The sequence below is a fragment of the Halichoerus grypus genome, chromosome 3, assembly GCF_964656455.1.
Source record: "Halichoerus grypus chromosome 3, mHalGry1.hap1.1, whole genome shotgun sequence".
Lineage (NCBI taxonomy): Eukaryota > Metazoa > Chordata > Mammalia > Carnivora > Phocidae > Halichoerus > Halichoerus grypus.
The window spans coordinates 2,990,837-3,016,201 of NC_135714.1; the positions used below are offsets into that span (position 1 = coordinate 2,990,837).

Here is a 25,365-nt window from a genome sequence, read left to right on the forward strand (position 1 = left end):
CACAGCTGGCTGCCCATGGGACCACCTGCCCTGGGGCCATCCGGGTGGACAAGGCCGGCGTGCCTCATGCCCAGAGCCTCTCACCATGGCCGACAGTAAATAAAATGACTTTAATAAAACAGAAACAGCTTTACAGGGTGTCTTCCGAAGACAAAATCAAGAGCCTGGAGCCTCTGGGCCAGAGGGTGGGGGGAGGCTAGTACTTGAGCAGCCAGCGCGGCTTGTGCTGACTCAGGGACGTGAAGTAGGACCACCACCACGGCTTGCTCCCGCCCGCAGAGGGCTGCCTCCGTCCCTCGAGGGGCTCCCAGCCCGGCTCCTCGGGCTCCCCATATGGGCTGGCACCTCCCGGCGGGTCTCGGGGCCCAGACCCATTTCTCCGTAGCCCGAGGAGAAGCTTCTTGGGTCCGGTGCCCAGAGGCTGGAGAATGAAGTCCACACGGCCAGCCCTCTTCATCCGGGCAGGGATGGTGACCTTCTTGATGACCTTGGAGTAGCCGGGGGCCTGAGCTATGACGATGTGGGACCCTGAAGGTAGCAGTCTCCAGTAGTCGCCATCTGGGGCTGTGAACAAACAGAACACAAGTGATTCTCAGACCTAGGCTCACATTCGGGCTTGAGGTGCCGAGACGTGGGGGCCCGAGGGGCATCAGCCTGGAGGGCAAGCACCCGCCTCTGTACTGGCCTGGAGCACCCTTCCCACTGCTTCCTCAGCCCAACTCCTAGTCATCCCTCAAAACCCGTGGAGGATGAGTGGAGCAGCCCCTCGGGGCACCGGGCCGAGTGACCGCTTGCGGGAGCCAGCCACCACGACTCAGGCCCCAGGAAGGTGCTCACCTGTGGTGATGTCATGGCGGATGCCCTTGACCAAAATCCGGGCGTTTTTGACTGGCTTGCCAAATTTGTCCATCACCACACCTTTGATGCCACGGTGCACCTGAAGAGAGGGAGAGAGAGGGCGTGGATATGGTGCATGCTCTCCAGAAGACGGGCGGCCTAGCCCAGCCAGCTCCTGTTTGTCTATCCTCAGAGCCCCCCTCTGGGCTTGCGCATGACCCTGCAGTTCTGCTCGAGGGTCCACCCAACCGTCTCTCCTGGGCCAGGGGTGCTGAGCAGAAAACCCCGGAGCTCATCTCAGCTCCCCCTTCATATGTAGAGCGGGTCGGTGTGGCTGCTCTTCCCTGAGCGTGGGCACTGGGAGGACACGGACCCAGGGTTTGGACCCTCGTGTCAGTCCCAGCCGAGGCATCAACCACTCTCTGGTCTTGGACAAGCTACCCTGCATCTCAGCACATCTCCCATCTGTAAAATGGGCCTCGGGTGTTGCTGGAGAATGGCCCACAGCAGAGCTGGGACTCAAGGCAGGTCCCAGTCTAGATGCTGCCCGCTCCGAGTGGATACCTTCAGGTGAGGAAGCTGCATCCCAAGCAGGGCCCCCTCAGAACTGCTTGGCCCTGTTCACACTCCTTCTCCTAAAAATGTCAACAATAAACAAGCCAACCCGCCCTTGCTCTATCAGACTGCAAACAACTTGGGGCCCACAGGTCATGTCAAACGAGGCCAAGGTGACTGGGTGGGAGGGGAGACAGTGCAGAGAGACTCTTCTCTCCCGGGAGGCTGTCCCCCACACCTGCAGTGCTGCCCCAGACCTCCGACCCCCCATCCTGCCCCTGCTCTGCTCAGAACCAACCAATTCCTCTCCCCCACACTCCTCTTCCTCCAGGAAGCCCTCCTTGATGACCAGCCACATCAGGGTCCTCCTCCGGGGTCCCCAGTGCTGGGCTTCCACACTCCCAGCCCTGATCTCACCGTAATGTCACCGTCTGCCCTCCTCCCCACAACCTAGGGGAGAGACCAGACACATAGTAGGGTCTCATTTCATGTCAGCTTGCACAGGCTAAACTTTGTTCTGCCCTTGCTTTCGGGCTGAGGAATCACCTTCCTGCAGACCCGGGATGTGCAGCTCTCCGGCAGGGAAGGAGACGTGCTGCGCAAGCCCCTCCCTTCCCAGCCCGGGGAGATGCAGACACCCACCCAAAGTCTGGTCAGCATCACTGTGAAGAAGGCCTCCATGGGCCATGACAGACTCGATCCTTATCAGAAGCCCCAGCATGGCCTTCCTGGGGCCTCGTCCTCAGGGGCCAGCCACACCGGCTTCACGACTCGCCTGCCACCCTTCCGTGCTCACTATTAAATCTTTATACCCCAAGACCTCATATACAATATCCACAGAGCAATCCCAGCCCCATTTAAGGCTCCTTAAAACTAATTTTCACCAGACAGCCGTAAAATGAAATGAGCGAGGGGTCTGGCCCAGACCCATTACTGAATGATGACCTGCCCCACACAGCAAGAGGTCGCGGGCACAGCCATAAAATAGAAGCTCGAACAACACTAACAACGTCCCGCTCTTATCTGGGCTTTGCTTTTTATCCGACAACGGCAGCTGCTGACCCGGGAGGCTCTGCTTGGTTCTTGCCTGGAGGAAGGTTCCTGATCTTTCTAGAAAGGATTCATTGACAGAACTGAGGTTTGGGGCAGGCAGATCAGAGTGTGAGCTCTGAGCTCTGGGCAGTCACCGGGCGACACGGGGCAGGCCCTGTCACTATCTGACCCTCTGTCTCCTCCTCTGGTTTTCTCGTGGCTGCTGAGAGCCAGGCCTGGGAGCCCACGAGTGACCCAGCAGCCCAGGCCAGCACCGTCCTTCCCTGGCACCTGTCCCTCGACCCACAAAATGGGGCAGCCCCTTCTAACAGCCAGGACTGGTGTCAAGATTGAATGCCATAGGTGGGGGGTGCCAACTGTAACGTGCTACGCACATACATCCCCTCACTGTCCCCTTCGGGCCATCCTGTCCCTCCCTCAGGGCCTGCTTCTTCCGGGGACATGTGCCAATGTGTGAGTCACCTGAGTCTCGAAAATGCTCAGGAGAAAAGTCACCAGGGCGTCTGCAGGGCCATGCTAGGTTCCGCCTCACCCCTTGCGTGCCTGTCCCATGGGGTTACTGCCCTCAGACCACCTCTGTGAGCCACACTGGCAGGTAGGACTGGGAGACGCACGGGCCGCGGTCACCACGCTGCTGGGGGACCACTCCCGGGGTCCACTGACGATTGTTCTAGACACGTCCCCAGTGGCTTCTGCTCAGCACCACCACCTGTTTCTGGGTGACCGTGGCCCCAGGACAGCAGTTACCCCTCAGTCCGGCTGCCCCACCCCTCCCCCAGCAGCCAGTACCCTGCCCTCTGAGCCCGAGGGGCAGACATGCTCCAGGCCCCACCACCCAGAGCATCACCCTGAGGCCTCCCCCCACCCAGTGCCCAGTCCATTCCCGCATCCACGCTCCTCACTGTGGCCTGGGGACCCTCCCAGGCCGTCCCCACTGCCTGAGCTCTCCCATTGCCTGGTTCCTCCCACTTCTTCACAATGCAGCCCGGGGGCCACCTCCTCTACCACCTCCATGGTCTCCAAGGCTGAGTCAGGTGCCATCCCTCGGCCGCCTTGGTCCCTGCATCCTCCCTGTTCCGTGGTGCCCCTTTAGGCCCTGAGAGCCTCGCTATCCTGGGGGGCCCAATGCATGCCCCCTGCTGTCCCAAGCGCCCCCAGGGCTGGCCGACAGGAGGTGGCCAGTGAACGGATGGACGGCTAGCCAACACACAAGTCGGGGGCAGCCGCGCACCCGGTCCGCCCCACAGCGCCGGCCAGGCCGGCAGAGCGAAGCCGCAGGGGGCTCACCATCTCCACGAAGTTCAGGAGGGGCTCCTTGTTGTGCTGCCAGATCGTGTAGAGGGCCTCCTCCGGGGGGAACTTGACGCAGCCCAGCTCCACCGTGATCTCGAAGCAGTTGCTGTGCAGGTAGTTGAAGTCGGACATGCCTGAGGTGCAGGGGAGCGGCCTGAGCGCGTGCCCACGCTCCACACCCGCGTGCCCGCGCTGGGCACCCGCCCCCGCCCCCGCACTCGACCCTCACCTGCCCCACTCGACACCTGCGCGCCCGCGCTCGACACGCCCCTCGCCTCCCCACACTCGACACCTGCGCACCCGCCCACGCTGGACACCCACCCCCACCCTGGCCGGCGGGGCGGGGCCGCCGGGCAGTCGTGAGTAGCTACTGCCCCATCCCCACTTTACGATGAGCAGCCCGAGGCGCGGGGCGCTGGTGGCCTGACCCAGGTCCCACCGGGGGAAGGGACGGAGCTGCACTTTGAACCCAGGTGTTCTGGCACCCAAGTCCTTGGGCTTATGCTCCGTCCTGTGGGCCCCTCGGTGGGTAAGGATTGAGCCGATTTCCAGTAGAGACACGTGCGCCCCTGGAGGCCAAGCCTCTGGCCCGCTCCTGGCCTGGACCCCGGGACAACAGCGTCCGTGTACCTAGCCAGACCCAAGAACGGCCCCGGGAGGAAGGTCCTCTAGCCCCCACTTCCAGGGAGAACACAGGCTGCGCAATCCAGCGGCAGAGAGAGGCTTCGAGAAAATCGGGCTGCTGGCCACCCACGCACTCCTGCCCTCTGCCCCACCGGCTTTCAGAGTTTCTTGTCCAGTAGAAGCTGCACCTGGTCCCCAGGGCAGGCTTCCTGCACGGCCGGGGCAGCCTGTGTCGGGAGCCGAGGTGGCCCCTGCCCTTCAGAAGTCAGCAGCCCCTGCTACCGACGTGACCTTCACGGCCTGCGGGCCTTTCCCGGGGCCACGGGGCAGCTTCTGTCCCTCAGAGCCCAGGTGCGGGGTCCCTGACTCCGAGTCTTGAGCAGGACCCCATGTCCAGGGTCTGCAAGGGACCCACAGGGTCGGTCTGAGCCTGGGAGAGGGAGCCGGGCTCACTGCCACAGGGGCACAGACCCAAGGACAACACGGGGCCAGTGGCCAAGGACAGAGGGCCCCATGCTCCCGGGAAAGGCCCGCCGGAGCCATTTGGGGGTGGCAGGGGCAAGGTTGCCGAGCAGGGCTGTGAACTGGCTTCAGCGCAGGAGCCGAAGGGGCTGATCCGCCCACAGCTCCACCCCCTTGGCATGGACGCCAGCAGGCCCTTCTCTTGCCCGAGCCCGATGTCCTCATCTGCCAAATCTCCCAAATACTAAGTGTCGTGCCGGGGTGGAGGGGAGGCAGGCAGAGTGCAGGAGCACGAGAGCCCGGCCCAGCAGGTGCCTCTCAGGGCACACAGGGTCCCGCGCACCCCGCTTTGCTCTGTGTGATGTCCACCTGGACACCCAGTTAACATGGAACTTCAGAAAAACAATGAATAAAGTTTAGTGTAAGTATATCCCATGCAGTATTGGGACATACTTATACAGTACTAAAAATGCTTCATTATTTCTCTGAAATTCAAGTTTCACTGGAGTCCTTTATTCCCTAGGGCACCCCTCCTGTCCCCCAAGAGGCAGAAAAGAATTGGTCACAGGTGGGGTCACTCAAGGTCAACGCTCACGAAGTCCCCCCACAGAACCGGCGGGGGGGGCGTGGAGTATGGCCCTGCCACACCTGTCACCGGGAAGGTCCTCAAGACAGCAGCTAGAACGGAAGCCACATCACACCCACACAGGCCGGGATGCACGTGCTGCTGCTCCCCCACATCCCAGAAGTTCCAGAATCCAGTTCCCACAAAGAGCTGCCGGGAGGAGATGTTGGCCGCCCCCCCTTCCAGCCCCTCCCCCACCTCCCCCTCCTCCTCACACCTTCCTGAAGCCCTCCCCTCCCCACCCCCTCCCCGTCCCCCGCCCCAGCCCAGCCCCCCCTCCGCCCGTACCTCCAGTGAAGCTGTACCAGTCCGCCCCATTGATGATGCTGCCCCTCTTCAGGAAGTTGCCGCCACACCTGTTCTCCGACCTGTCCATCATCATGGGGTGGACATCAGCATAGGCCCTGGCCAGCAGCTTGAACATCTGGAAAGGAGACCAAGGGACAGGTTTCTTGTGAGGCCAAGGCCAGGAGGTGGGGCACCCTGCAGGACGCTCTCAGCGCTGGGGGCAATGGGGTGAGGAGGGGTCTGCAGCACAGATAGGAGGGGGGAATGGTGTCCACGCAGACGGCACAGCACGTGCAAAGGCCCGGAGGTGGGAGAGCCAGAGCTCAAGGCACCTGTGGTGGGAACCTGGCACCCTGTGGAGCCCCTGCACACCTGGCTAGGGAGGGTGGGCTTTCTCCCAAGAAGGGGGTTCACTGAGGAGACGCTGGCAGGGCTCCCCAAGGTCAGCTCTGCAATTTCCCAGGCACTTCCTGCAGAGGGCAGGCCTCGGGAGAGGCGGGAGGCTGGGGTGGGCCTTATTTGCACTGACTTCCCCGCTGACTCCTCTATGATAACCGTCACCCCATGTTCTCCGGGGACAACCTGTGCCTTTGGGAGCCCCCCACCTGCTGCCACACACGTGCGGTTTCCACTGTGGTGGGTGGAGGGACACGGGACCCGGGGCCTGCACCCCTGGGGGCAGCCTTAGGGGCGGGCACGTCTGAGTGTGTCCACAGCCCCTGCCCCCAGCGCAGCACTCCCCGCCCCCATGCTGCCCTCACACCAGGCAGGCGCGCAGGTCCTCCCGTGCCTGTGTCCCAGCAAAGGACAGGGGTCTGCTCAGGGTGGAAGCTCCCAAGCTGGGGTCATGTGGATAACGGGGCCCAGGGCACTACGCTTGTCAGAGCCGCATGGCCCTGGGAGAAGCCTGTCCCTGCGAGGGGACCCCTCTGCAAAAAGGGGGAGGCTGGGCACGTGGAGTCAGGCCAGAGTGAGGGTCTCTCCGGTGGGGGTCATGGCGACTCCAGAACCTGGGCTTTGGGGAAGGGTGGGTCCAGTGTCTCTGGGGTAGGGCCGTGCGATTTCAGCTCCGTCCCTCAGACACAAGCCAAGCACCCAGAATACAAGCCCATGCATGTCCTACAGTCACTGAGGTCGGCAGATCCTCCAGCAGCCGTCCTCAGCCAGGAGTCCCAGGGGCCTAAGGAAAGGGCCCTCTGCCCACAGGTGCTGACGGGGTTGTCTCGAGAACTCTGCCTGGGTTCCCACCTCTCTGGCCCTCCCCTGTCTGCCTGCAAAGCAGCGCCTGGTCTGGTGAGGCAGGCTCCCCACCCATCCTGCCTCGGTCTCCCCCCCGGCACCCATCAGTCAGCCCCACCGCCATACCACCTGCCCTCGGGAGAGCAGGGAAAGTCATCGTCAGTCCCCAAAGCCCAGGGACACACAAGCCACAGGCCTGCAGGGAACAGGCCCGACCTGGGGGGGCAGGCACAGGACAAGGACATCAGGAGGCCAGCCGGCTGTAAATGAACAAGGTGGTGCAGGGAAGTGGGGGGGTGCTCTGCAGGAGCTCAGGCCAGGGGCTACCCAGCTATGCCGCCTGGGACCCTCTTGCTGGGGGTGGGCTGGGTTGGGGAGGGTTTGAGGAGCAGGACAGAGCTTGAGCCGAGCTTGGGAGAAAGATTGTGGCTGAAGGGACAGGTATAGGGGGACAGATGGCCTGGAATGGCACTAAGAGGTGCTGGCTCTCGTCCACGGGGCACCACGGGAGTTTGGGGGAGGTGACGTGGGACACCCTGGCCAGCCTCTCTTCGCACTCTCCCACCCCCCAGCGCCTCTCCTGGGACCCTGGTTTCCACAGAGACCACTGCTGGCTGTGGGCCTGAGCATGATCGATCCATGATGGATGGTTGGTGGGGAAGACTCTCAGTTTTCTGACTCTGGTGGGACTCGTTGAGGTGAACTTCCCCCCCAGGGACATCCTCATACATCTACCTCTGGACTCAGACACTGGGCTTGGCACTGAGGGCTCCGGCCGCCGAGGGGACCCAGGCCTTGTCCCGCTGTTGACCCCGCCCTCTGACAACCCCGGGGGTCAGGGGCTGGTCCTGCTTGAGGCAGACCAGCGCACAACATCGGGGGACTGGGGGGGGGAGGCTGGGGGAGGCTGAGCTGATCTGCGTGGCCAAGGGAGGGGAATGGGCAGGGAGCTACGGACAGCTGTCCACGCAGCCCCCACTCCCCGCTCCCTGCCCTGCCCCAAAGCAGAGGGCAGGCCTGGCTCCCCACCGCCCCTGGTCCACCGGGAGCCCTGCTGGGTGACTGAGCAGAGAGCTGGGACCTTTCCAAGCCCCCAGGCTGGCCAAGGCCAGAGCGTCCAGCTTTGTCATCCCCAGAGGAGATGGGAAGGAGCCCAGGGACTGGCCTTGGTGGGAGAGGGGTCACTGGGGACAGTGTGGGCAGCTCCTTCAGTGAGCTCGTCTATGGGCCCTGGACCACACAGATCACTCCCTTCGCCTCCAAAACATGGAAAGTGATGGACTCCCACCTCCCAGACCAGCCTGCATGAGCTCCGGGACCAGGCCTGGGAAGGAGCCCCATTAGGGCGAGGAGACCACCCGCAGCCAGTCCTTAAGGGAAGAGGGGGTGGAGAGGGTTCTGGCCATCATCACGTCCTCCCCAGCTGGCCTGACCAGTGAGGGAAACTGAGGCCTGAACAGGGGAAAGGCCTCTACAGACCCAAGGGAACTCCAGGACCAGAATTCCTCCTCTGATCCCGCTGCTTCCCCGGAGCCGGCCCAGGGGACCCTCAGCAAACCTGCAAGGCCCAGGAGAAGCAGGGAGGCGGCCAAGGTCGGGCGGGCGCCATGCGCACTGCAGCACTGCCCTCTGCTGGCATCGCCTGGAACCCCACCCTCTCCTGCGGCCAGGCAGGGAGGACGCTGGCTACAGTTCCCATCCCAGGGGCTCCCCGCTGGGGACACTGATGGGAGGTGGGGTGTGGCCAGAGGAAGCATGGGCTGCTTCCAGCTGGCTGGAAGGCTTCCTGGAGGAAGGGCCTTTAGAGCTGGGCCTGGAAAGCTCCTACTGTTCCTGGGACTGCGTGGGTCTCACTGAGCTCAGAACAGGAACAAGGTCAGGCCAGCCCCGAGGGCGCTACCCCCAAGGCAGCCTTCCCTGCACACACAGTAGGCCCGCCCCCTCTCACCTTCTCATCGGGCGTGGGAGAAAACATCTTCTCTTCCTGGGGGTGCTTGGAGAAGTCGAAGGGGTAAGACACCACCAGGTCGCCCCCGTGGAGGCTGGCCGAGAGCACGAACGGGGTGGTCCGCATCCACTTCATTATCGCCTTGGTCTCGGGGGCCACCTGCCCAGCACGGACGAGGCCGTCTTCAGGACCAGGCACAGCCCTGCTGGCCGCCCCGGCCATGCCCACAGCCTCCTCCAGCCGTCTCTGGGCCCTCCGAACCTGCCCGCCCCGCCCCAAGGCCCTGGCCCGGCCCCCGCCCGGCCCTCAAGATTCCCTTCAGGTGCCACCAGGCTCTCCCACCTGCCCACACCCCTGCCTGAAACTCATTTTCCCACCTCCTGGGGCCATCACTTCCTCCAGGCAGCCTGCCTGGGAGCTGTCACTGAGTACCTGCCAGGCCCAGGGTGTTTTCCATACGTGTTCCCTGAACCCCAACAACCCAGTGAAGAGTTACCCCCTGTCCCAGGCAGGAAACAGAGACTCAGAGGCTCAGGCTGCTAATCGCCAGGCTCTCCTGCCCTGGGGAGACAGCACCTGCAGTCCCAGAATAACCAGAGACCCTCCAAATGCATGACTGTGCACGGGGTGGTCGGGGGCAGCTCCTACCTTACCCCACCAGTAGTGCTGTGGGATGGGGATGTGGTCACCGCGCACGCTACGGGACTCGGCCAGGCGGTAGTACTCAGACGTCAGGTCAGGGAAGTTGCGGTTCAGATCCAAGTTCTGTGCATTCTGCCTCCCGCTTGTCCACCCGTTGTAGCCGGCGCCCTGAAAACACAGGCCACCCCCACCTAGGGGTTAGCACACCCCACCCCGACTCCTTCTGCAGGGAGGCCATGGGGCTGGGCTGAGTCAGAGGCGAGGGTCGCCGTTTCTCCCTGGCTTTGTGTGATGAACTTGGGAGCATGTCCAGCCAAGCTGTCCTTGACCTCCTCTCCCATCTGTCCGGCTCCTCCCGCCCGACCTCCTTGCTGAGCCTCCAAACTCAGGGCCTTGCGCTGGCTGCTCCCCTGCCTGAATCCCCCCAACTTTTATGTGCACTGCTTGCTCCCCACCTCCGCTGGGGCCCCGCTCAAAGTCACATCAGAGAGCCCCGGCCCTCCAGCTACCGTGAGATCTCGCCCTGCCCCCCCTTTCCCTCAGATTTCTCTACAGAGCACATCTTCTTTTTCACACACCGCAGAATTATCGGTGTCTGCCCCCACCCCAAGTAGGACCTTGCTGATGTTGATGCCTGCTGGATGCCCATCACCAGAACGGCGGGTGCACACAGACCCCCAGTCACTGCTAGTGGATGAACAGATGGGAGGGCGTCAAAGGTAGTGGCACTCACCTCGGCAGCCGCCACCTCGTACCCGTCGGGGTTCATGGAGGGCAGCAGGTGAATGCGGGTAGTGTTGAGCAGGCGCTGGATACGGGGACTGCCCAACAGGTACTCGGAGCACAGGTACTGGGCCAGGTAGATGAGCATCTCCCGCCCTGCCACCTCATTGCCATGGATGTTGCCGATGAGCTTCACCTCAGGCTCCACTTGGGGGAGATACAGTGACCTGAGGGTCGTCTCAAACCCTAGGGTCCCCGGAGACTTGAGGGCCCACATGGCAAGGCTGGCTGGATGCTTTGGGACCTATTCATACTTGTTTTGGCCCAAGCCATCGCTGTGACCAAGGAGGTCTCATCAAAGTCATGACTTACTGAGCTCATTTCTTAAGTTCGGTCACAATTATTAGCAAAACACATCAAGGATATTAATTAATAATATATGTTATCATTGCTCTGTGTGAATTTTATTCACGGCCACTTTCAATACTTGTGTAGTAAATTAAGGTGTACATTGGTGCTTAGATGGGAAGGCAGTTGGCCCTCAAATGGACGGATGGAAGGAAGGATAGAAAGAAGGATGGATGAATGGGTGAAAGAATAGAAGGATGGATAGAGGTTGGATAAGTGGATAGGTGGATGAATGTTTAGATATTTCAATAGAAGAATGGAAGGAAGGAAGGATGGATGGATAGATGTTTGGATATCTGAATAGAAAGATGGATGGGTGAAAAGATGGAAGGATGGATGGAGGGATAGAAGGATGGATGGATGGATGGATGGATGGATGGATGGATGGATAGATGGATGTTTGGATATTTGGATAGAAGGATGGATAGAAGGGTAGAAGGATGGATGGAAGGATGGATAGAAAGATGGAAGGATGGATGGATGGATGATAGATGGATGATGTTTGGATATTTGGATATTTGGATAGAAAGGTGGAAGGATGGATGGATGGATGGATGGATGGATGGATGGATGGATAGATGTTTGGAAATTTGAATAGAAAGATGGATGGGTGAAAAGATGGAAGGATGGATGGATGGATGGATGGATGGATGGTTTGGCTATTTGGATAGAAGGACGGATGGATGGATGGATGGATGGATGGATGGATGGATGGATGTTTGGATATCTGAATAGAAGGATGGATGGAAGGATAGAAGGATGGATGGAAGGATGGATAGAAAGATGGAAGGATAGATGGAAGGATAGAAGGATGGATGGATGGATGTTTGGATAGAAAGATGGATGGGTGAAAAGATGGAAGGATAGATAGAGGGATGGATGGATGGATGAAAGGATGGATAGAAAGATGGATGGGTAATGGATGGATGGATGGATAGATGGATAGGTAGATGGATGCTTGGATATCTGGATAGGATGGCTGCCTGGCTGGCTGGCTGGATGAATGAGTGGATTGTGGTTAGAAGATAAGAGTAGACCAGGGGCCTGGCAGCCTTACTAACTGTGTGACCTCAGGCAAGTCAACTTTCTTCTCTGAGCCTCACACTGCTCATCTGGAAAGTGGCATCTCCTTCCCTGGCTGTGCACAGCCCAAGGACCTGCAGCCATGGGAGCAAACACCCATGTCCCTCCTGCGTTCTGAGTGTATAAATGACCCTGAGGCTCCCCACAGTGGTCACTTCCTTTGGCCTTCTCACAAGGGACACCCCTCACCACATTCCAAAGCTGCACATCAATCTGAAATAGGAAGAATCCTATCTTCATGCCAGAGCATCCCACAGACTAGAGGGGTGGGAGACAGGGTGGGCCAAGGAGGCTGAGGTGGGGCCAAGTGACCTCTGACCCTTAACAGGAGACAGGGCTTTGGGCTCATGACATCCATGTTGCCCAAGCCACTAGGATGAAAACTGGGCTGAGTGTAGCCAACCCAGCAAAGGCACCAAAGCCACTTAACCTCAGATGGTTTATATTTCAGTAATTAAACAACCAAGGGTCCAATGGGAACGACTTCTGGATTGACCCCGTGTGCCTCCCATGATCACGGGGATAGACCAGCTGAGGGACGGAGCCAAGGAAGGGCTCCTGGCAGAGGCCAGAACTGGGGCCCTGTGCCCGGACGCCCTCAGTGCCCTGGAGGGGTTCATGGTGGTCTTCAGCTCACTGCACGGGACACCCATCCATCCTTCTATCCAAACATCTTTACTAGAATCTCTTGAATTCTTGAGTCAGCCCCCTGACCCCGCCCCCCCACCCCGAGATCTAGCTTCGTGGTGAGTTTTGTTCAGCGCCCCCACTATAGAGGGCAGTGAATCAGGGGCTGCAGTGGAGTCTGACCTCCTGCTTTGTCGGCACCGACTCAGCTCTGGAGAGACAATAAAACCTAGCATTTTCCACGTAGCTCTGCCCCATCTCAAAACAGGACCACCTAGCCTGATGAGCTGAAATGGACCTGGTTTTTGAAATGCAAGAAGTGCTTCCCTCAGATCATTCTGTGAGATTATGTTCACCAAGCAGCTCCAATGAGCCAATGAGAAGTGGCCAGGACCAAGCGCGCACATACCTGACTGGGTCCGAGTGTGCCAGGGAGAAGTTGCAAAAACGACAGAATGCACGGAGCACAGTTACATTTCCCCAGAGACGGACAAGGGCCCACATGCCTACAGCCACAGGAAACCCCTCACTTCTCTTCCCCCTGACTTGTGCAGGTGACACTCCCCAAGACGGTGCCCTCAGCTCGTATCTCCCCGTTGAGTCCCAGCAGGCCCTGCGGGATGTGGCCATGAGCCCCAGGGCACCAAGCCGAACACAAACCCTGCCTGCTCCCTGTCCCCCATCCCTGCCGTGACGAGGACCCCAGACCCAGGCTTGCGCACCCCAAGCCAAGTAGGCCCAGAGCCCTTTCCTGGGAGCTGGCCCACACCCAGACCTCTCCCTTGGGCCCCCGCCAGCAGCAGCGGCTTACTCAGCTCGTGCTGGCCAGGGCGGGCCGAGAACTCAATGACCAGCAGCTCCTTGCCGTTGAAGCTCCGGCCGATGCTGTAGGTCTTGGCGATGGGGGCGCAGCGGGCCGCCGTCCGCCTCAGCACGCGCACCATCTGGGCGTAGGAGTGGTGTGTGAAGCGAATGAAGGTCGGCGGCAGGCCAGAGGGCAGCGCCTCATCCACGTCCAGGCCTTCTGGGGAAGAATGGGGGTGTTGGGGGGGAGCCTCTAGCTGCCCTTGGTCGGCGCTCACCCACCAGCGCGGCTACCCACACCCCTCAATGGAGGTTCTGTCTGCCCCTGCCCAGCTCCCCTACAACCCCTGGGACCCTGGCCACCCCCAGCATCCTCACACCCCCTCCCCTGCCACACTCAGAAACTTGGGGGTCCTACTGGAATGGTTCCCCAGTCAACCTGTTTCTGTTTTTCATTAAAATCCCCTTTATACTACTTCATATCCACAGCTAATAATAGCACCCGATGGATGTACACAGCATCGCAGTTCCTGAAGTTAGGATGATGGAGAATTACACAGTGACTGTGGAGAACGAATAAAATACGAAGCAGTAGACTATAAAGGCGAGGACATGCCCACAGAAACCGGGGAAAGCCCGTTTGGCGGGCAGCCTCCTGACTGTGTGTGTTTTGTTTTCCGCTGACGCCTAGCTGCAATCATGGTGCTGATGCAGGTTCCTAATCTGTCTACACTGCTGCATGGTGGAGGCGGCTTCCATGCCTTGTCAGCCGGCACGCCCTGCTCTGAAGGGCTCCCTAGGGTCCAGCCCACCGCGGCCACGATGACACCAAGTGTTGGCTGTGATTACCAACACAGCAGTGAGGGTGCCGCACGGGGCGGGGCGGGGCCAGGGGGGAGGGAGGGATAGGGGAGCTGGGGGGAAGGGAAGGAGGAAGGAGGGGGAGGAGGAAGGAGAGGGAGGGAGAGAAGGGAATAGGAGGGGGAAGGAGAAAAGAGGAGGAGGGGAAGGGAGGGGAAGGAGGGGAGAGACAATGGGAGGTGGGGGAGGAGAAGGGAGGGGGAGGGGAAGGAGGGGAGAGACAGTGGGAGGTGGGGGAGGAGAAGGGAGAGGGAGGGGAAGAGGGGAAGGAGGGGAGAGACAGTGGGAGGTGGGGAGGAGAAGGGGGGAGAGAGGGGAGGGAGGGTGGAGGGAGAGGAGGGGAGACGAGGGAGGGAAGCCCTCGCCCGTACCCTAAAGGTCTCCTCTAAAAGGCCTCCTTCGGACAAGCCCTGATCTTCCAGGCCTGGCGCCATCCCCCCAACTAGGGCACACGCACCCGCCCCTCTCCGGTCTCGGACAGAAGACGCAGCTCCCGCAGGCTGGTGAACAGTTAATCCTTTTCCCTAAGCCTCTCACTTGCCCTGTGGTTTTCTTTCTGCTCAAAACGGTTTTGAGGGAGGAAGAAAGCAGACGGAACCAGCAATTTGGTGGCAGAATTGCCCAAAATAATCTCTCTCGGGCCACCTCCTAGGGCTTTCCCAGGGCAGGTGGGCTCGGCCCCACGGGGACGTCTGGTTCTCTTCCTCTGCACCCCTGCCCTCTCCCGGTGCGCCCGCGGCCCAGGCCCCCGCCTCTGCACGCACCCAGCTCCTGTCTGCCGGCAGAGTGCCGCCCATGGGCCCGCGGCACCTGCACACTGGCCTGTGGGTGGCAGAGTCCTCGGGCCCAGCGCCAGCTGCGGACCAGCCCCGAGCCGGGAGGCCAGCGCACACAGGTCCCAGAGCTCCGCTGCCCTCAGGGCCCCAGCACGGAGCCATGCCCACAGCAGGCGCTCAGCGGCTGTTTGCTGACCGCACAGACCGCTCGGTGGCCTGACTCTGCCAGGCAGACGCTGGCATTCCTGCTGCCGCTTGCCTTGCCAGAGCGTCCGCCCTGTCCTCTAACAGCTCCCATCCGCGGGGGGCGCCAGCACCAGATCACGGGGACCGGACCACGAGAGGCGTGACGCGAGTGCGGGCCACGCGGGGACCGTGCGGTGCTGCCCTGTCCGGGGCGGCCCACACCGGCCACGCGTGGCCCTCTGCAGTTAAGCTTCCACTCGTTAAAGTCACGGCTGGCCCAGGCACCAGCGCCGGAGGCCTCCACACGGGGGCACGTTTGCCCACCGTGACTCGGCGGTCCTCTCCGAACATCCAGGCACCAGTGCGGCCCCGGGGCCCCACGCACCTCGCAGCTTCTCCAGGGGGTCGTAGCAGCCCTCCTCCACGCTCGCGAAGTAGCGGCCGCAGTCGAGGAAGTAGGGCCAGGCCATGTCGATGGCGTCGAAGGCGGGCTGGCAGGCCGCCCGCAGCCCCTCGCACACGTGCCTGCAGGGCGTGCGCACCCGGCCACCCTCGCAGCGGGGGGCCAGCACGGCGCAGCCCAGCAGCCGCAGGTCGGGGTTGCATTGGCCCTCGAGCAGGTGGTGCAGGACGCTCAGCAGGATGTACTCGGAGCTGGACTCCACCGCCTCCCGGGACCGGTGCTCCAGCAGGGTGGGGAAGGTCGTCTGGTTGTAGGCCACGTCACTGCAGGTCCGGAGCTGCATGTCCACACACGTGGCTGGGGGCAGGTGGGGTCACCGGGTCACTCGCTGCCTCCGTGACCCACACGGTCATCCGTCCTGCCCCGTCAGAGCCCCACGGGGCCAGGGCCCACAGGGATGGGGTCCCGACCAGGGCTCCCGGGGAGGAAGCCAGAGCCCGCGGGGGACCAGACAAGGCTCCCGAGACTAACTAGGCTCCACTACGGCCTGGGGAGTGAGCCGGGGCAGGCCGTTCTGGGCCCCCACTGCAACAGCTGCAAAACGGGCGTGGGAAAGCCAGCCTCGCCGAGGGGCTGCCCCATCAGGGGACGTGAAGGAAGCCAGCAGACCCTGGTTTTGCAGAAGCAGGTGCGGACCCTCCCAAACTCACAGCCCCAAAGTAAACGAGTCCCCAAAGATGCACCCGGCTTGGAATGCCTCGTGTCTCCAGGAAAGTGGCAGATCGCGGAGTGCTTAGCTCAGGCTCAGGGCGTTGAGGACAGGGCTGATGAAGACAGCCACGGCTCAGCCCGGCCTGACCCAGCTCTGCACCTCACAAGGGTGGGTGTCCCGGGTACAGGGACTTTACTGTCACCGGGCATTTTCTGGTGTGATCGTTAACGCCTATCTCTCCAACCCAGTGCGGCGGGGGGGGCCCTTGCCTGCCCCACAGGCCTCTCCGGCACGGAGCCAAGTGCACGGTCGTCCCCAAGCTGCCCCTCTCTGTGCCCTCAGGTGCAACTCCCTCACGGTACAAGTGACAAGATGTTGCCACTTTCCAAAGTTTAAGAGGACAGGGTGATTTCTGCTCAGCATATCTCTGCTCAAAATATTTAATATGTGTCGTTGGCTTTTGCATTGAGAGAATATTCCCTGCTTTTCAAAAAAGTCCAGTCCCTCCACTTAGAACACACCAGATGCCCAAATCTGGCAGGAGGGGACTTGAGAAGAAGTACCTGCTTCTGAGCTCGTCAGACCTGTCAGAGCCCACCTAATCTTCACGCTCATCCCCTGAGATCAGCTTTCCCTGCCTCATGTTACAGAGGGGAAGGGGCTTGCCTGGCAGGTGCCCGCACACAGCCGAAACTCAGGGAGCTCACAGGAAAGGAGCGGACATGCCGTGTACACGCGGCCACGTTGGACCCCAACCAGCCATGGGGACGAGGGGAGCAGAGATGCTTGGAAGGAGCATTTCTGGGGGAGCCTGGGACAGAGCCAGGGTGGGAAGCCCAGGCTGCACAAATAGAGGGTCCTTCCTCTTTTGTTTTGTCTAATTTCCTGCTGTTTAAGAAGGGGTTTGGATTTGAGTATTGGGCCTTGTTACTAATCACCCCTTGGGAGCTGTGGGTTCAGCTCTCTAAAGAGCTCGACGGCGCGGAGGGACCGCATCACTCCCACAAAGCAAACGTGAGAGAAGTCCATGCATCGTACCACTGTGTGCAGCCCACGGCCCGTGGCATTCACCTGGGAAGAGAAAGGACAGTGCTGTTAGGGGTGTGGACCGCGGTCACCCCATCGTCCGGAGAACGCACACTAACGGTGGTGCGTGGCTGCTTCCGAGGGCAGCTCAGCACCTCCCGAGTGCTGGCCACGCACCCGGCCCTGGGCTAACACCCCACCAGCTCTGTCTCAGGGAGCTGCACCCCAACCCTCCGGCGTTGATGGAAGCCTTCTCCCCGCTCCGCAGGGGAGGAGCCTGGCTCCCGGAGAGGTGCCATGACTCGCCTAAGGAATGACAGCCAGAGCGCGGGGTGGATGCTCCGCATCCATCCGGCTCCAGAGTCTGGGGCCGCCCCGCCGTGTTTGCCAATCACCGTGGTGTAAACACCCATGCAGGGGCCTTTCCAAGCTTCTAGCAGTTGAACTAGTTCTGGCAAAATTCCCCAATATTTAACGAGCCTTTCTTGGAGCCTGTACCACTCTATCCCCACCAGTAACTCTGACCCCATGTTATTCAAAGTCCCTGGAGAGTCAGATGGGCCCCGGCTCCCCCCACCCCTTCCAGAATACTCTGCAAGAGTTGCGTTCCACCATCTCCTGAATCGGGGAGAAGAGGACCAACATGCAAAACTATCCTTGCAACCACGGGCTCCCAGGGCCCTCCTCGAGGCCCACGCAGGTAGACCCAACAGTGAGAGCCCTGGGAAAAGCCAGTAAAACCAGCCTTACTCAGTGCCACCCGGCAAGTTACCTTTCAGAAGGTCCGGGCGCTCTGGGAGCTCCAAGAAGGAGGAGCTGACTCAGAGGGACGGAAACCAGCATGAGGTTTAGAGCCTTGGCCCCAGCAGGAGTCCTGGGAGGACAGGCAGGCGGGGTGGCAGAAAGAGTGGGAAACAAGGGAGAAGGGGGTGCAGGGGGGAGCCCAGAAGAAGGCTGAAACAGAGGGAAAAGCCTGTGTTCTAATCCAGTCACCTCACACAAAACCCAGACCTGACCCACGAGCCCCAAGGGAGGGAGCTTCTGGCGATGCACCATGAGATCTGGGCGCTGTGAGAACTTTCCTGAGCAAACAAACAGGAGCCCCCAGAGTGGGAGTGGGCTCTGGTCCTGCAGGGCTGGCCAGGCAGCTCCCCCTTCCAGGACCCTCTGCACATGGTTTGCCCTCTGCAGACGAGGCAACCACAGCCCCCAATCCTGCAGCAGACTGGCTCCCAGCGCCCTCATGGGATGGGGACTACAAGGCACCCCCTCGCCGCCTGGTTTCCACTCTCAAAACTGGCAACCGAGAGATCCAGGCGAATGCTTGGCTGTGTGCAGACACTCTGCAGGAATAGGCTGCTGCCCTGGGACTCGCTCTCCCTCCTCGTCCAAATAATACGGTGAGGGAGCCCAGTGCGAGCCAAGGAAGATGCCCAGCACCGGACCTAGACAGCCCTTGGTCACTGCAGGGGGACTCTGTTTTCCCCATTGCATGTGGGGTTTACTATAATCACGTGGTGGGAATAATATGAAGGTTCGGTGGGACAACCCACATTCAGTGCCCAGCACAGGACGTGGCTCGGGGTAGATGGCCCATAAAATAGCTCTGTTACCGCTCCTGTTTTATAACACCCCTAAGACAATGAGCCAAGGGTTCCAGGCTGTCCTAAGTGGCTGGCACCACTTGGGAAAAGCAACAGGCAAGAGAATAATTATCCTTAAGTAATTTTCCTAAATAATTTTCCTAACTTTTGCTGGCTCTAATGCAGCAGAGGGCTGCAGGGTGCCCACCGTGCCCACTTCGCGTGCTGGGAACAGTGCACTGGCGGTGAGCGAGCTCGAGGACCCCGAGCAGCAAAAACCACCTGCTCCCCTCAGCAGGCAGGGGAGGGCATTTCTGGGCGCCCACCCGACACTCCAAAGTCTTCGTGGTCTAACGTGTTCCCTGACCCGTGCCCACCGCCGTCTGCAGAATGAGAGGCGTGACGGGCTGAACCAATACTTGAGGGAAAAAAGGAAAGAAGAGGAAACCGACCCGGGACCCTGCTGGGGACAGTGTGCTGTTATCTGGCTGTCTCTGTGGCTCACGGCACCGAGTTAGCACCAGGAGAACGGGTAAAAGCATCAGATCCGTGCAGGGTCCCGTGCACGACGCTGACTGCTGTACTCCAGGATGCGCGCCCGGCCGACTCCCTGCCCGTGTGAGCTCGCCCAGGGGCAGATGCCGTGACTCAGAAGGTCCGCTCAGGAGCCCGAGGCCTCACGGACCCTCAAGGGCCCCTGGCTCCTCTGCCCACGCCTGCACCCGTGTGCCCGGAGTGCACCCGCCATGTGCCTGCGCCGAGCGGCAGTGGGCGAGTCTGCAGACTTGTTCAGACTCTTGGCATGCACAGGGAGCGGAAGGGCTCCCGGGGCGCAGGACCCCCGCGGCCTCAGGAAAACACGCAGCGAGGAAACTGGGAGTGGACCAGCGAGCCCCACATCTGCCCCCACAAAGTTACCAGGTGCCACACAAGGGCGCTGGATTTTGAGTGGATGTGAAGGGATCCCTCCTGGTTTTGAGGGGCTTCGATCTGCAGAGGAAGAAACTGAAATTCGGGTCTCAGTTTCCTCTTCTGTGCAAAGGGGTGACAACAGAGCCCATCGTGTGGGGGGGCCCAGTAAGGGCTCCACAGGTGGTAGTTGGGTCACACGGGCAGAAGGAGGGCTGCCCATCGTGACTCCCGTGCTTGTGGGCGGGACGTGTGGGCGGCACCTGCTGGCCTGGGCGCGGGAGCCAGCCAGATGGGAGACGTGCTTCCTGGGGCCGCTATGACAAAGCTCCGCAAGCTGGCAGACAGACGCCGAACGTCCCACACCGCTGGTATCAGGGGCTGGCAGGCCGGACCCTTCCGCGGGACCTGGGCGAGGGTCCTCCCCGCCTCTCCCAGCCTCTGGGCTCCCGACAACCCTGGGCCTGTGGCTGCACCCCCACCGTCACATGCCCTTCCTGGTGGCTCTGTGTCCCAATTTGTTCCTCTCCTAAGCACACCCATCGCGGGATGTAGGGTGGCCCCGAGCCGGGGTGGCTCCCTCATGCTGACTGCCTACGAAGCCCCCTTCCCAGTAAAGTCACAGCCACAGGTGTGGGGACTCCAACATTTCTTTCTGGGGACACAATTCCTCCCATGACGAGAGGCCAGCCCCAGTGTGCACCTTCGGGGAGCTCAGGGCAGGGGTGGGGCCAAGGGAGGAGCGGGCCACTCTGGCCGCACTGAGCGCTCGAAGCGGCGAGTGCCTGCCCAATGCCTGCTGCCCATGCGACATCCTCCCCAGATCTCAGGCTTGGTATAAAAAAAGAACGTAAAATACCTCATTCGTAGTGTTTAGATGGATGACAACATGCTGAAACAAGGTATTGGCTTAAATAAAATTGGTTGTTCAGGTGAATTTCACCTGCGTCTCGTGTCCTCTTTAGTGTGCCCACTAGAAAATGCAAAATTATCACGGGGCAGGCGTCCTTGGGTGTAGACAGCGCCCATCCAAGGCTGCTCCTCGGCAGCCCGCACGTGCCCGTTCCACTAGGTGACCACAAGGTGTCAGCACGTCTTCAGCAAGGGACCCAGGCTGACCTGGGGCTGGCCGGCTCCCCCGCTCCCTCCCTCCCTCCCTCCCTCTTCAGCGGAGGTTAAGTTGTTGGTTCTGGGCAAGGACTCTTCTAACAGACAAGAAACCTGAATGAGGCCAGAGAGGTTGGGCCATCTGCCCAAGGCTACACAGCAGAGAAGGGGACTCAGGATTTGAACCCAGACCGGCCTGACCCCTCGGAGCATGGACACTGCCTCAGCCCACAGGCTCCCGTGGAGGCCTGGAATAAGGCAAGGGACAAGGGCGGAGGGGAGGGCCCAGGCTTGCTCCGAGGCTCCAGGACGGGCACAGTAGGGACACGGATATAGGCATCAGGTAGAGCAGCCTGGACGCAAACTGCCCGGTCCCCGCCCCGCGCCAGCCTGCCTTCTGGAAAAGCCATTCGGCTTCCAAGGACTGCACACATGGTCCTCTGTCCAGAGCGAAGATCGGACTGGAGCAAGGATTTCTCCTGGAAACAGTCACCGGTGCCGCCTCAGGGCTTCAGCCAGAGGTCCCCCTCACCTCCCCCCATTCCTCAAAGTGAGGAAGGAGTGGTCTGTGCCGGCATCCAGAGGAAGGCGCTGCACTTCTCCCTGGGAAAAGCACAGGTCAGGGAGGACTTCTTGGAGGAGGGGGCCATGGTCCCCGACAAGCCTATGATTCTAGACATTTCCTGGGGTCTCAGAGGTCCAGGGGACAGTCCAACCACGACACAGTGCAAGTCCTATCCACATCCTGCCTGTACACCTGTGCGCACGTTTGCACACACACATGCACACACTCTGCCTGGGCCTTTCTGCAGCAATGGAGAGGAGGAAGGGGTGAGGGCGAGGGCCAGAGGGGGGTGGCGAAAACCCAGACGGAGAGGGAAGACGAGGAAAGATTGGCATTGGCACATTTGAGGGGGCATTTTGCTCCTGGCACACGGACTTGGCTGTGCCAGCAACTTCTCGGGTATCCACACACCCGGCCCTCGAGAGATGCCCAGACTCCTGTGCCCAAGGGGACAGAGATGTCTGCCGCTGATAAGGACCCTGAGGACAGGGGACTAGACGCACCTCCAACTCTGAATATGAGGGGAAACTGAAGCCCGCTCCAGGAGGGTCCAGAGCCCAGGACCCCAGGTCCCTGCCTCCACCCCTCGCCCCACACTCGCAGGTGAGATCACACAGGCAGACGCACCCCTTCCCCCTGTCCCAGAGCCCTCCAGGCACACCCACTCCCTCCCCAGGCGACCACGCCCCCTCCCAGGGGACGTGCCCCTCCCAGGCCCTCAGAGCCCATTGCTGGAGATACTGTTGTCCACATCACTGGCCTGAGGTGGCAGGGAGGGGTCAAGCGTTTGCTGCCGCCCACAGGCTGCCCCCTTCCTGGGAGGAACAGGGACCCCGGACCGCCTGTCCCCTGCGAAGTCCTGGCACCTGCTCCCTCGGACCCCACCAGCAGGGCGCCCCACCCGCTGTGCCCTGCCCCGAGGAGGACTCCCCTGGGCAGGGCACGGTGCCCCTCTGCTGCCCAGCTACCTGCTGCGTTCCGCCCTGGGGTCCAGCCTCCCTGTACCCCGAGAGCCCAGTGCCCCCCTCCCAGCGGACCACGAGTTCCAAGGTCACTGGCGCGCACTTGGGGACGTGCTCCGGGGCCAGGGGTTGCTGGGGGGCGGGGGAGGGGGCCAGTTCCCGGCACGGGGCGCGCGGCGGTGGGCCTTACCGGCGGGTCCCCGGGCGAGCGGGCACCCCGGCCCGGCGGCGGCGGCGGCCAGCGCGGCGAGCAGCAGCAAGGGCGGCGGAGGGGGCCGCATGGTGGGCGGCGGGCGGGCGGCGGCGCAGTGATGTGGCACTCGGCACTCCGGCCGCGGGGCGAAGGCCGCTGGGCTCCCGCCCCCCAGGAGTGTGAGCGCGGAGTCAGGTTACAGCGCAGCCCAGACTCAGCGCGGAGGGGTGCGGGCGGGAGGGACCGAGCCGAGCTGCCCGCTTCCGGCCCAGGGCCCGCCCCCAGGGCCCGGCGCCCCCACTGGGGCTCGGTCTCCCTTCTGGCACCGAGGCCCCTGGGAGCTGACCTCCAAGTCCCCTGCTGATCCTGCCTAAAAACCCCTCTTCCTGGACAGGGCGGGTCTGGGGGCCAGGTGGGCCCTGGCCCTCGTGCTCACCCCAGCGGGCAGTGAACCGGGCCAAGTCACTCCTCTGTCCCAGGAGGGAGGAGGGAGTGACCCCATCCCCCCACGGAGCCAGGGCGTGGGTGTAGGAGAATTGTCTGTGGGGGATGTTTAGGTACCAGGAAGGGCAGGCGGCTCTGGATGTCCTTGGCGGCTCCTCACCTCTGAGCGTGGTGTCCCTCTGCGCCCCGAGGAGAAGCCCCCTCCTGGTTGCTCCCGCAGATCCGGGCAGGGAGCCTGGCGCCAGGGTCCTCAGTGAAATGTGGCAGGCCGTCACTCAGCTCATCAAAGGGGGCAACAGACCAACCCAGCGGTGACATAAAATATCGCAGGGGTGAGCCCCCCTCTTCTCTAGATGAGGGGGCAAAGGCAATGTGGGGGCAGGGGCGGGCAGTCCAGTGCAGACAGCCCCGCCTCCATGACCTGACTGCTGGGGGTGTGGGAGGACTCCTTCCCACTCTCCCCAGCCCCTGCCTGCATCGCCCACAGCCATCTGGGCAGGAATTCAAGGGGCCTGGGAGGAGGGAAGCCCAGGACCCTGGTCCCAAGGTGAGGGAAGTGTGGCCCCAGAGCCCCCCGCTCACTGTCTCACTGTCTGCCCAGAGCCTCTCTCTCTTCCCAGGACCAGGACTGTTTTGGGATTTAGCCAACGCCTTTGAAGCACCCCCTTCATGGAGCTCAGCAGGTGCTGACTCTGCCGTCCAGATGTGCACACATCTGCCTGCCAGCCACTTGTCACAGCCCCCAGCTGCAGTCCAGCCCCTGGTGTGCTCGCGCCCTGGGCCCTGGGGACAATGCCAGCTAGACACCTGGGTCCACATCCCAGCAGTCACCTGGGCCAGTCCCTCCCCTGCTAGGCCATCCACCCAGACGGTCTTTAGCATCCCTGTGCCTTTATGGGACTCCTTTACCAACTGTCCTGGGTGGTGGGGAGGACCGACCCTACAGCCAGATGCCACTCCGCCCTAAGACTTTGGACAAGCCCCTTAACCTGGGGTCTGGGATTATCGTGACAGTGTCTGCAGTGGGGTAAACATCGGCCAAGGGCCTCAATCCATTCCTGGCCCCGAGAATGAGCCGCTTACTCCAGCCCATTGACTCTAGCTGCCCTTTTCGGCATCCGATGTCCCATGCCGCCCTCTGTCCACCCAGACCGCAGCTAGTCCTTCCAGAAGTCTCTGGGCTTGCTCCAGCCCTGGCACTTCCCTTTGACTTTCCTGTCTGGGGTCTCCGCTCCAAGCTGGGAGGGCGAATTCAGACCCCACCCTTCCTGAGTGCCAGCTGATGGGTGCACATTCTCGGGGAGGTTTTCACCCTCCGCCCCGTGTGCCAGGGGAAACATGTGAGTCTCCTTGCTGTCCCCTCTTGCAGGCAGGTCAGGTTCTCACGGACACTGAGCCTGCAGCGCATACATGGCCAGATTTGTGTGGGCATCTCCTATTACAGCCTTCATTGTGGGTTTGTTTTTTTGTCTGAGTGGTATATGGAATAATGATACTGTTTCAAACCAGTGGCATCTAAGATTTGGGAAAGAGAAAGGGTCATGTTAGCTATTGCTATTTTTAAGGACCCAGTGGGTAGAATTTGGTAATCTGCTCTGGGACCTACCTCTTTCCTCCCCAATTAAGTTGGAAGGAACTGTCTCTAACCCAAGTCTTCTTGTCCAAGAGAGGATGAGGACACCCCACCAAGTGTTTTGGCAGGGGCAAGTCCAGGCAGGTTACCCTTTCCCAGGGCCAAGAGCCGTGTAAGTCCTCCCCCTTCCCTGCTCTGCCCAGCCGCCCATGGGATAATTGGCCAAGAGGGGCGGGGCAGCATGTGGCCAGACCTGGACCATCAGGATGGGACAAGGTGAACCAGCAGGATGCAGCCAGAGCCTGAGCCTGCAAGAGCTCGGATGCTCGGGCGGGCAGTGGAGGCACAGGACAAGCCACTGGGGGAGAAGCCTCGTGGTGTCACGGAGAGAACACAGACTCTGCCATCCCGTATGGGTCGCTTCACCAGGTGGCTCACCCTGAGCCAGTGTGGCTTACTTCAGTGAGCCTGGGGCCCTCCACTGAGAAGATGCTGTTGCCCATCTCAGGGCTCACGATGATGGGGGAAGGCCACCCCTCCTTTGGTGCCCAGCTGAAGGGTCAAGGCTCCTGGGCGCAGCACCCAGACCCCACCCCTCCCCAAGCTTCCTCTGAGACAACCCTCGCCTCCCTGAACTTAGCGGGTCTAACTCATCCAGAGAGCTCTCCGGAACCAGCTCGGTGCTGCCCCTGCTGGGCGCTGGGGAGACAGTCTCATCACGAAGTGAGTCGATGGAGTCGCCAGCCCTGCGCGGTGGGGAGTGGTTCCTGCTCTGTGGGGTCTCAGGTCCTCTGGGAACCAGATGGGAGCTAGGGAACCCCCGCCCCCCGGCAGAGCGTGTGCTGTGCTGCATG

The 25,365-nt window shown here is 61.4% G+C and overlaps 1 protein-coding gene across 4 annotated transcripts; it reads right to left on the reverse strand.

Moving 5' to 3' along the window:
- Positions 1-91: 91 nt before the first annotated feature.
- Positions 92-23,232, reverse strand: CPZ (carboxypeptidase Z). 4 transcript variants are annotated; one of them, XM_036085690.2, is made up of 11 exons: positions 22,492-22,655; positions 17,188-17,220; positions 15,420-15,794; positions 13,219-13,428; positions 10,300-10,496; positions 9,573-9,734; positions 8,925-9,083; positions 5,738-5,873; positions 3,733-3,872; positions 838-937; positions 92-564 (listed from the first exon to the last, which is right to left on the reverse strand). In XM_036085690.2, exons 1-11 carry the CDS (start codon positions 22,580-22,582, stop codon positions 197-199), a joined length of 1,971 nt encoding a protein of 656 aa, XP_035941583.1. In that variant the 5' UTR covers positions 22,583-22,655; the 3' UTR covers positions 92-196. The 4 variants fall into 4 exon arrangements, with proteins under 4 accessions (XP_035941583.1, XP_035941582.1, XP_035941585.1 ...); XM_036085689.2 differs by having other exon boundaries at positions 13,219-13,431; XM_036085692.2 differs by lacking the exon at positions 22,492-22,655 and adding an exon at positions 17,948-18,078 and having other exon boundaries at positions 13,219-13,431.
- Positions 23,233-25,365: the final 2,133 nt, after the last annotated feature.

What these genes read in the sequence shown, in the direction of transcription:
- CPZ (XM_036085689.2), bottom strand. Translation starts at nt 22,582, where the DNA reads ATGCGGCCCCCTCCGCCGCCCTTGCTGCTGCTCGCCGCGCTGGCCGCC. An exon ending in GCTCGCCCGGGGACCCGCCG is followed by an intron (nt 17,221 to 22,491) that starts GTAAGGCCCACC and finishes TTCTCTTCCCAG; the next exon opens with GTGAATGCCACGGGCCGTGG. An exon ending in TCCTGAACTTCGTGGAGATG is followed by an intron (nt 938 to 3,732) that starts GTGAGCCCCCTG and finishes CCCTCTCTTCAG; the next exon opens with GTGCACCGTGGCATCAAAGG.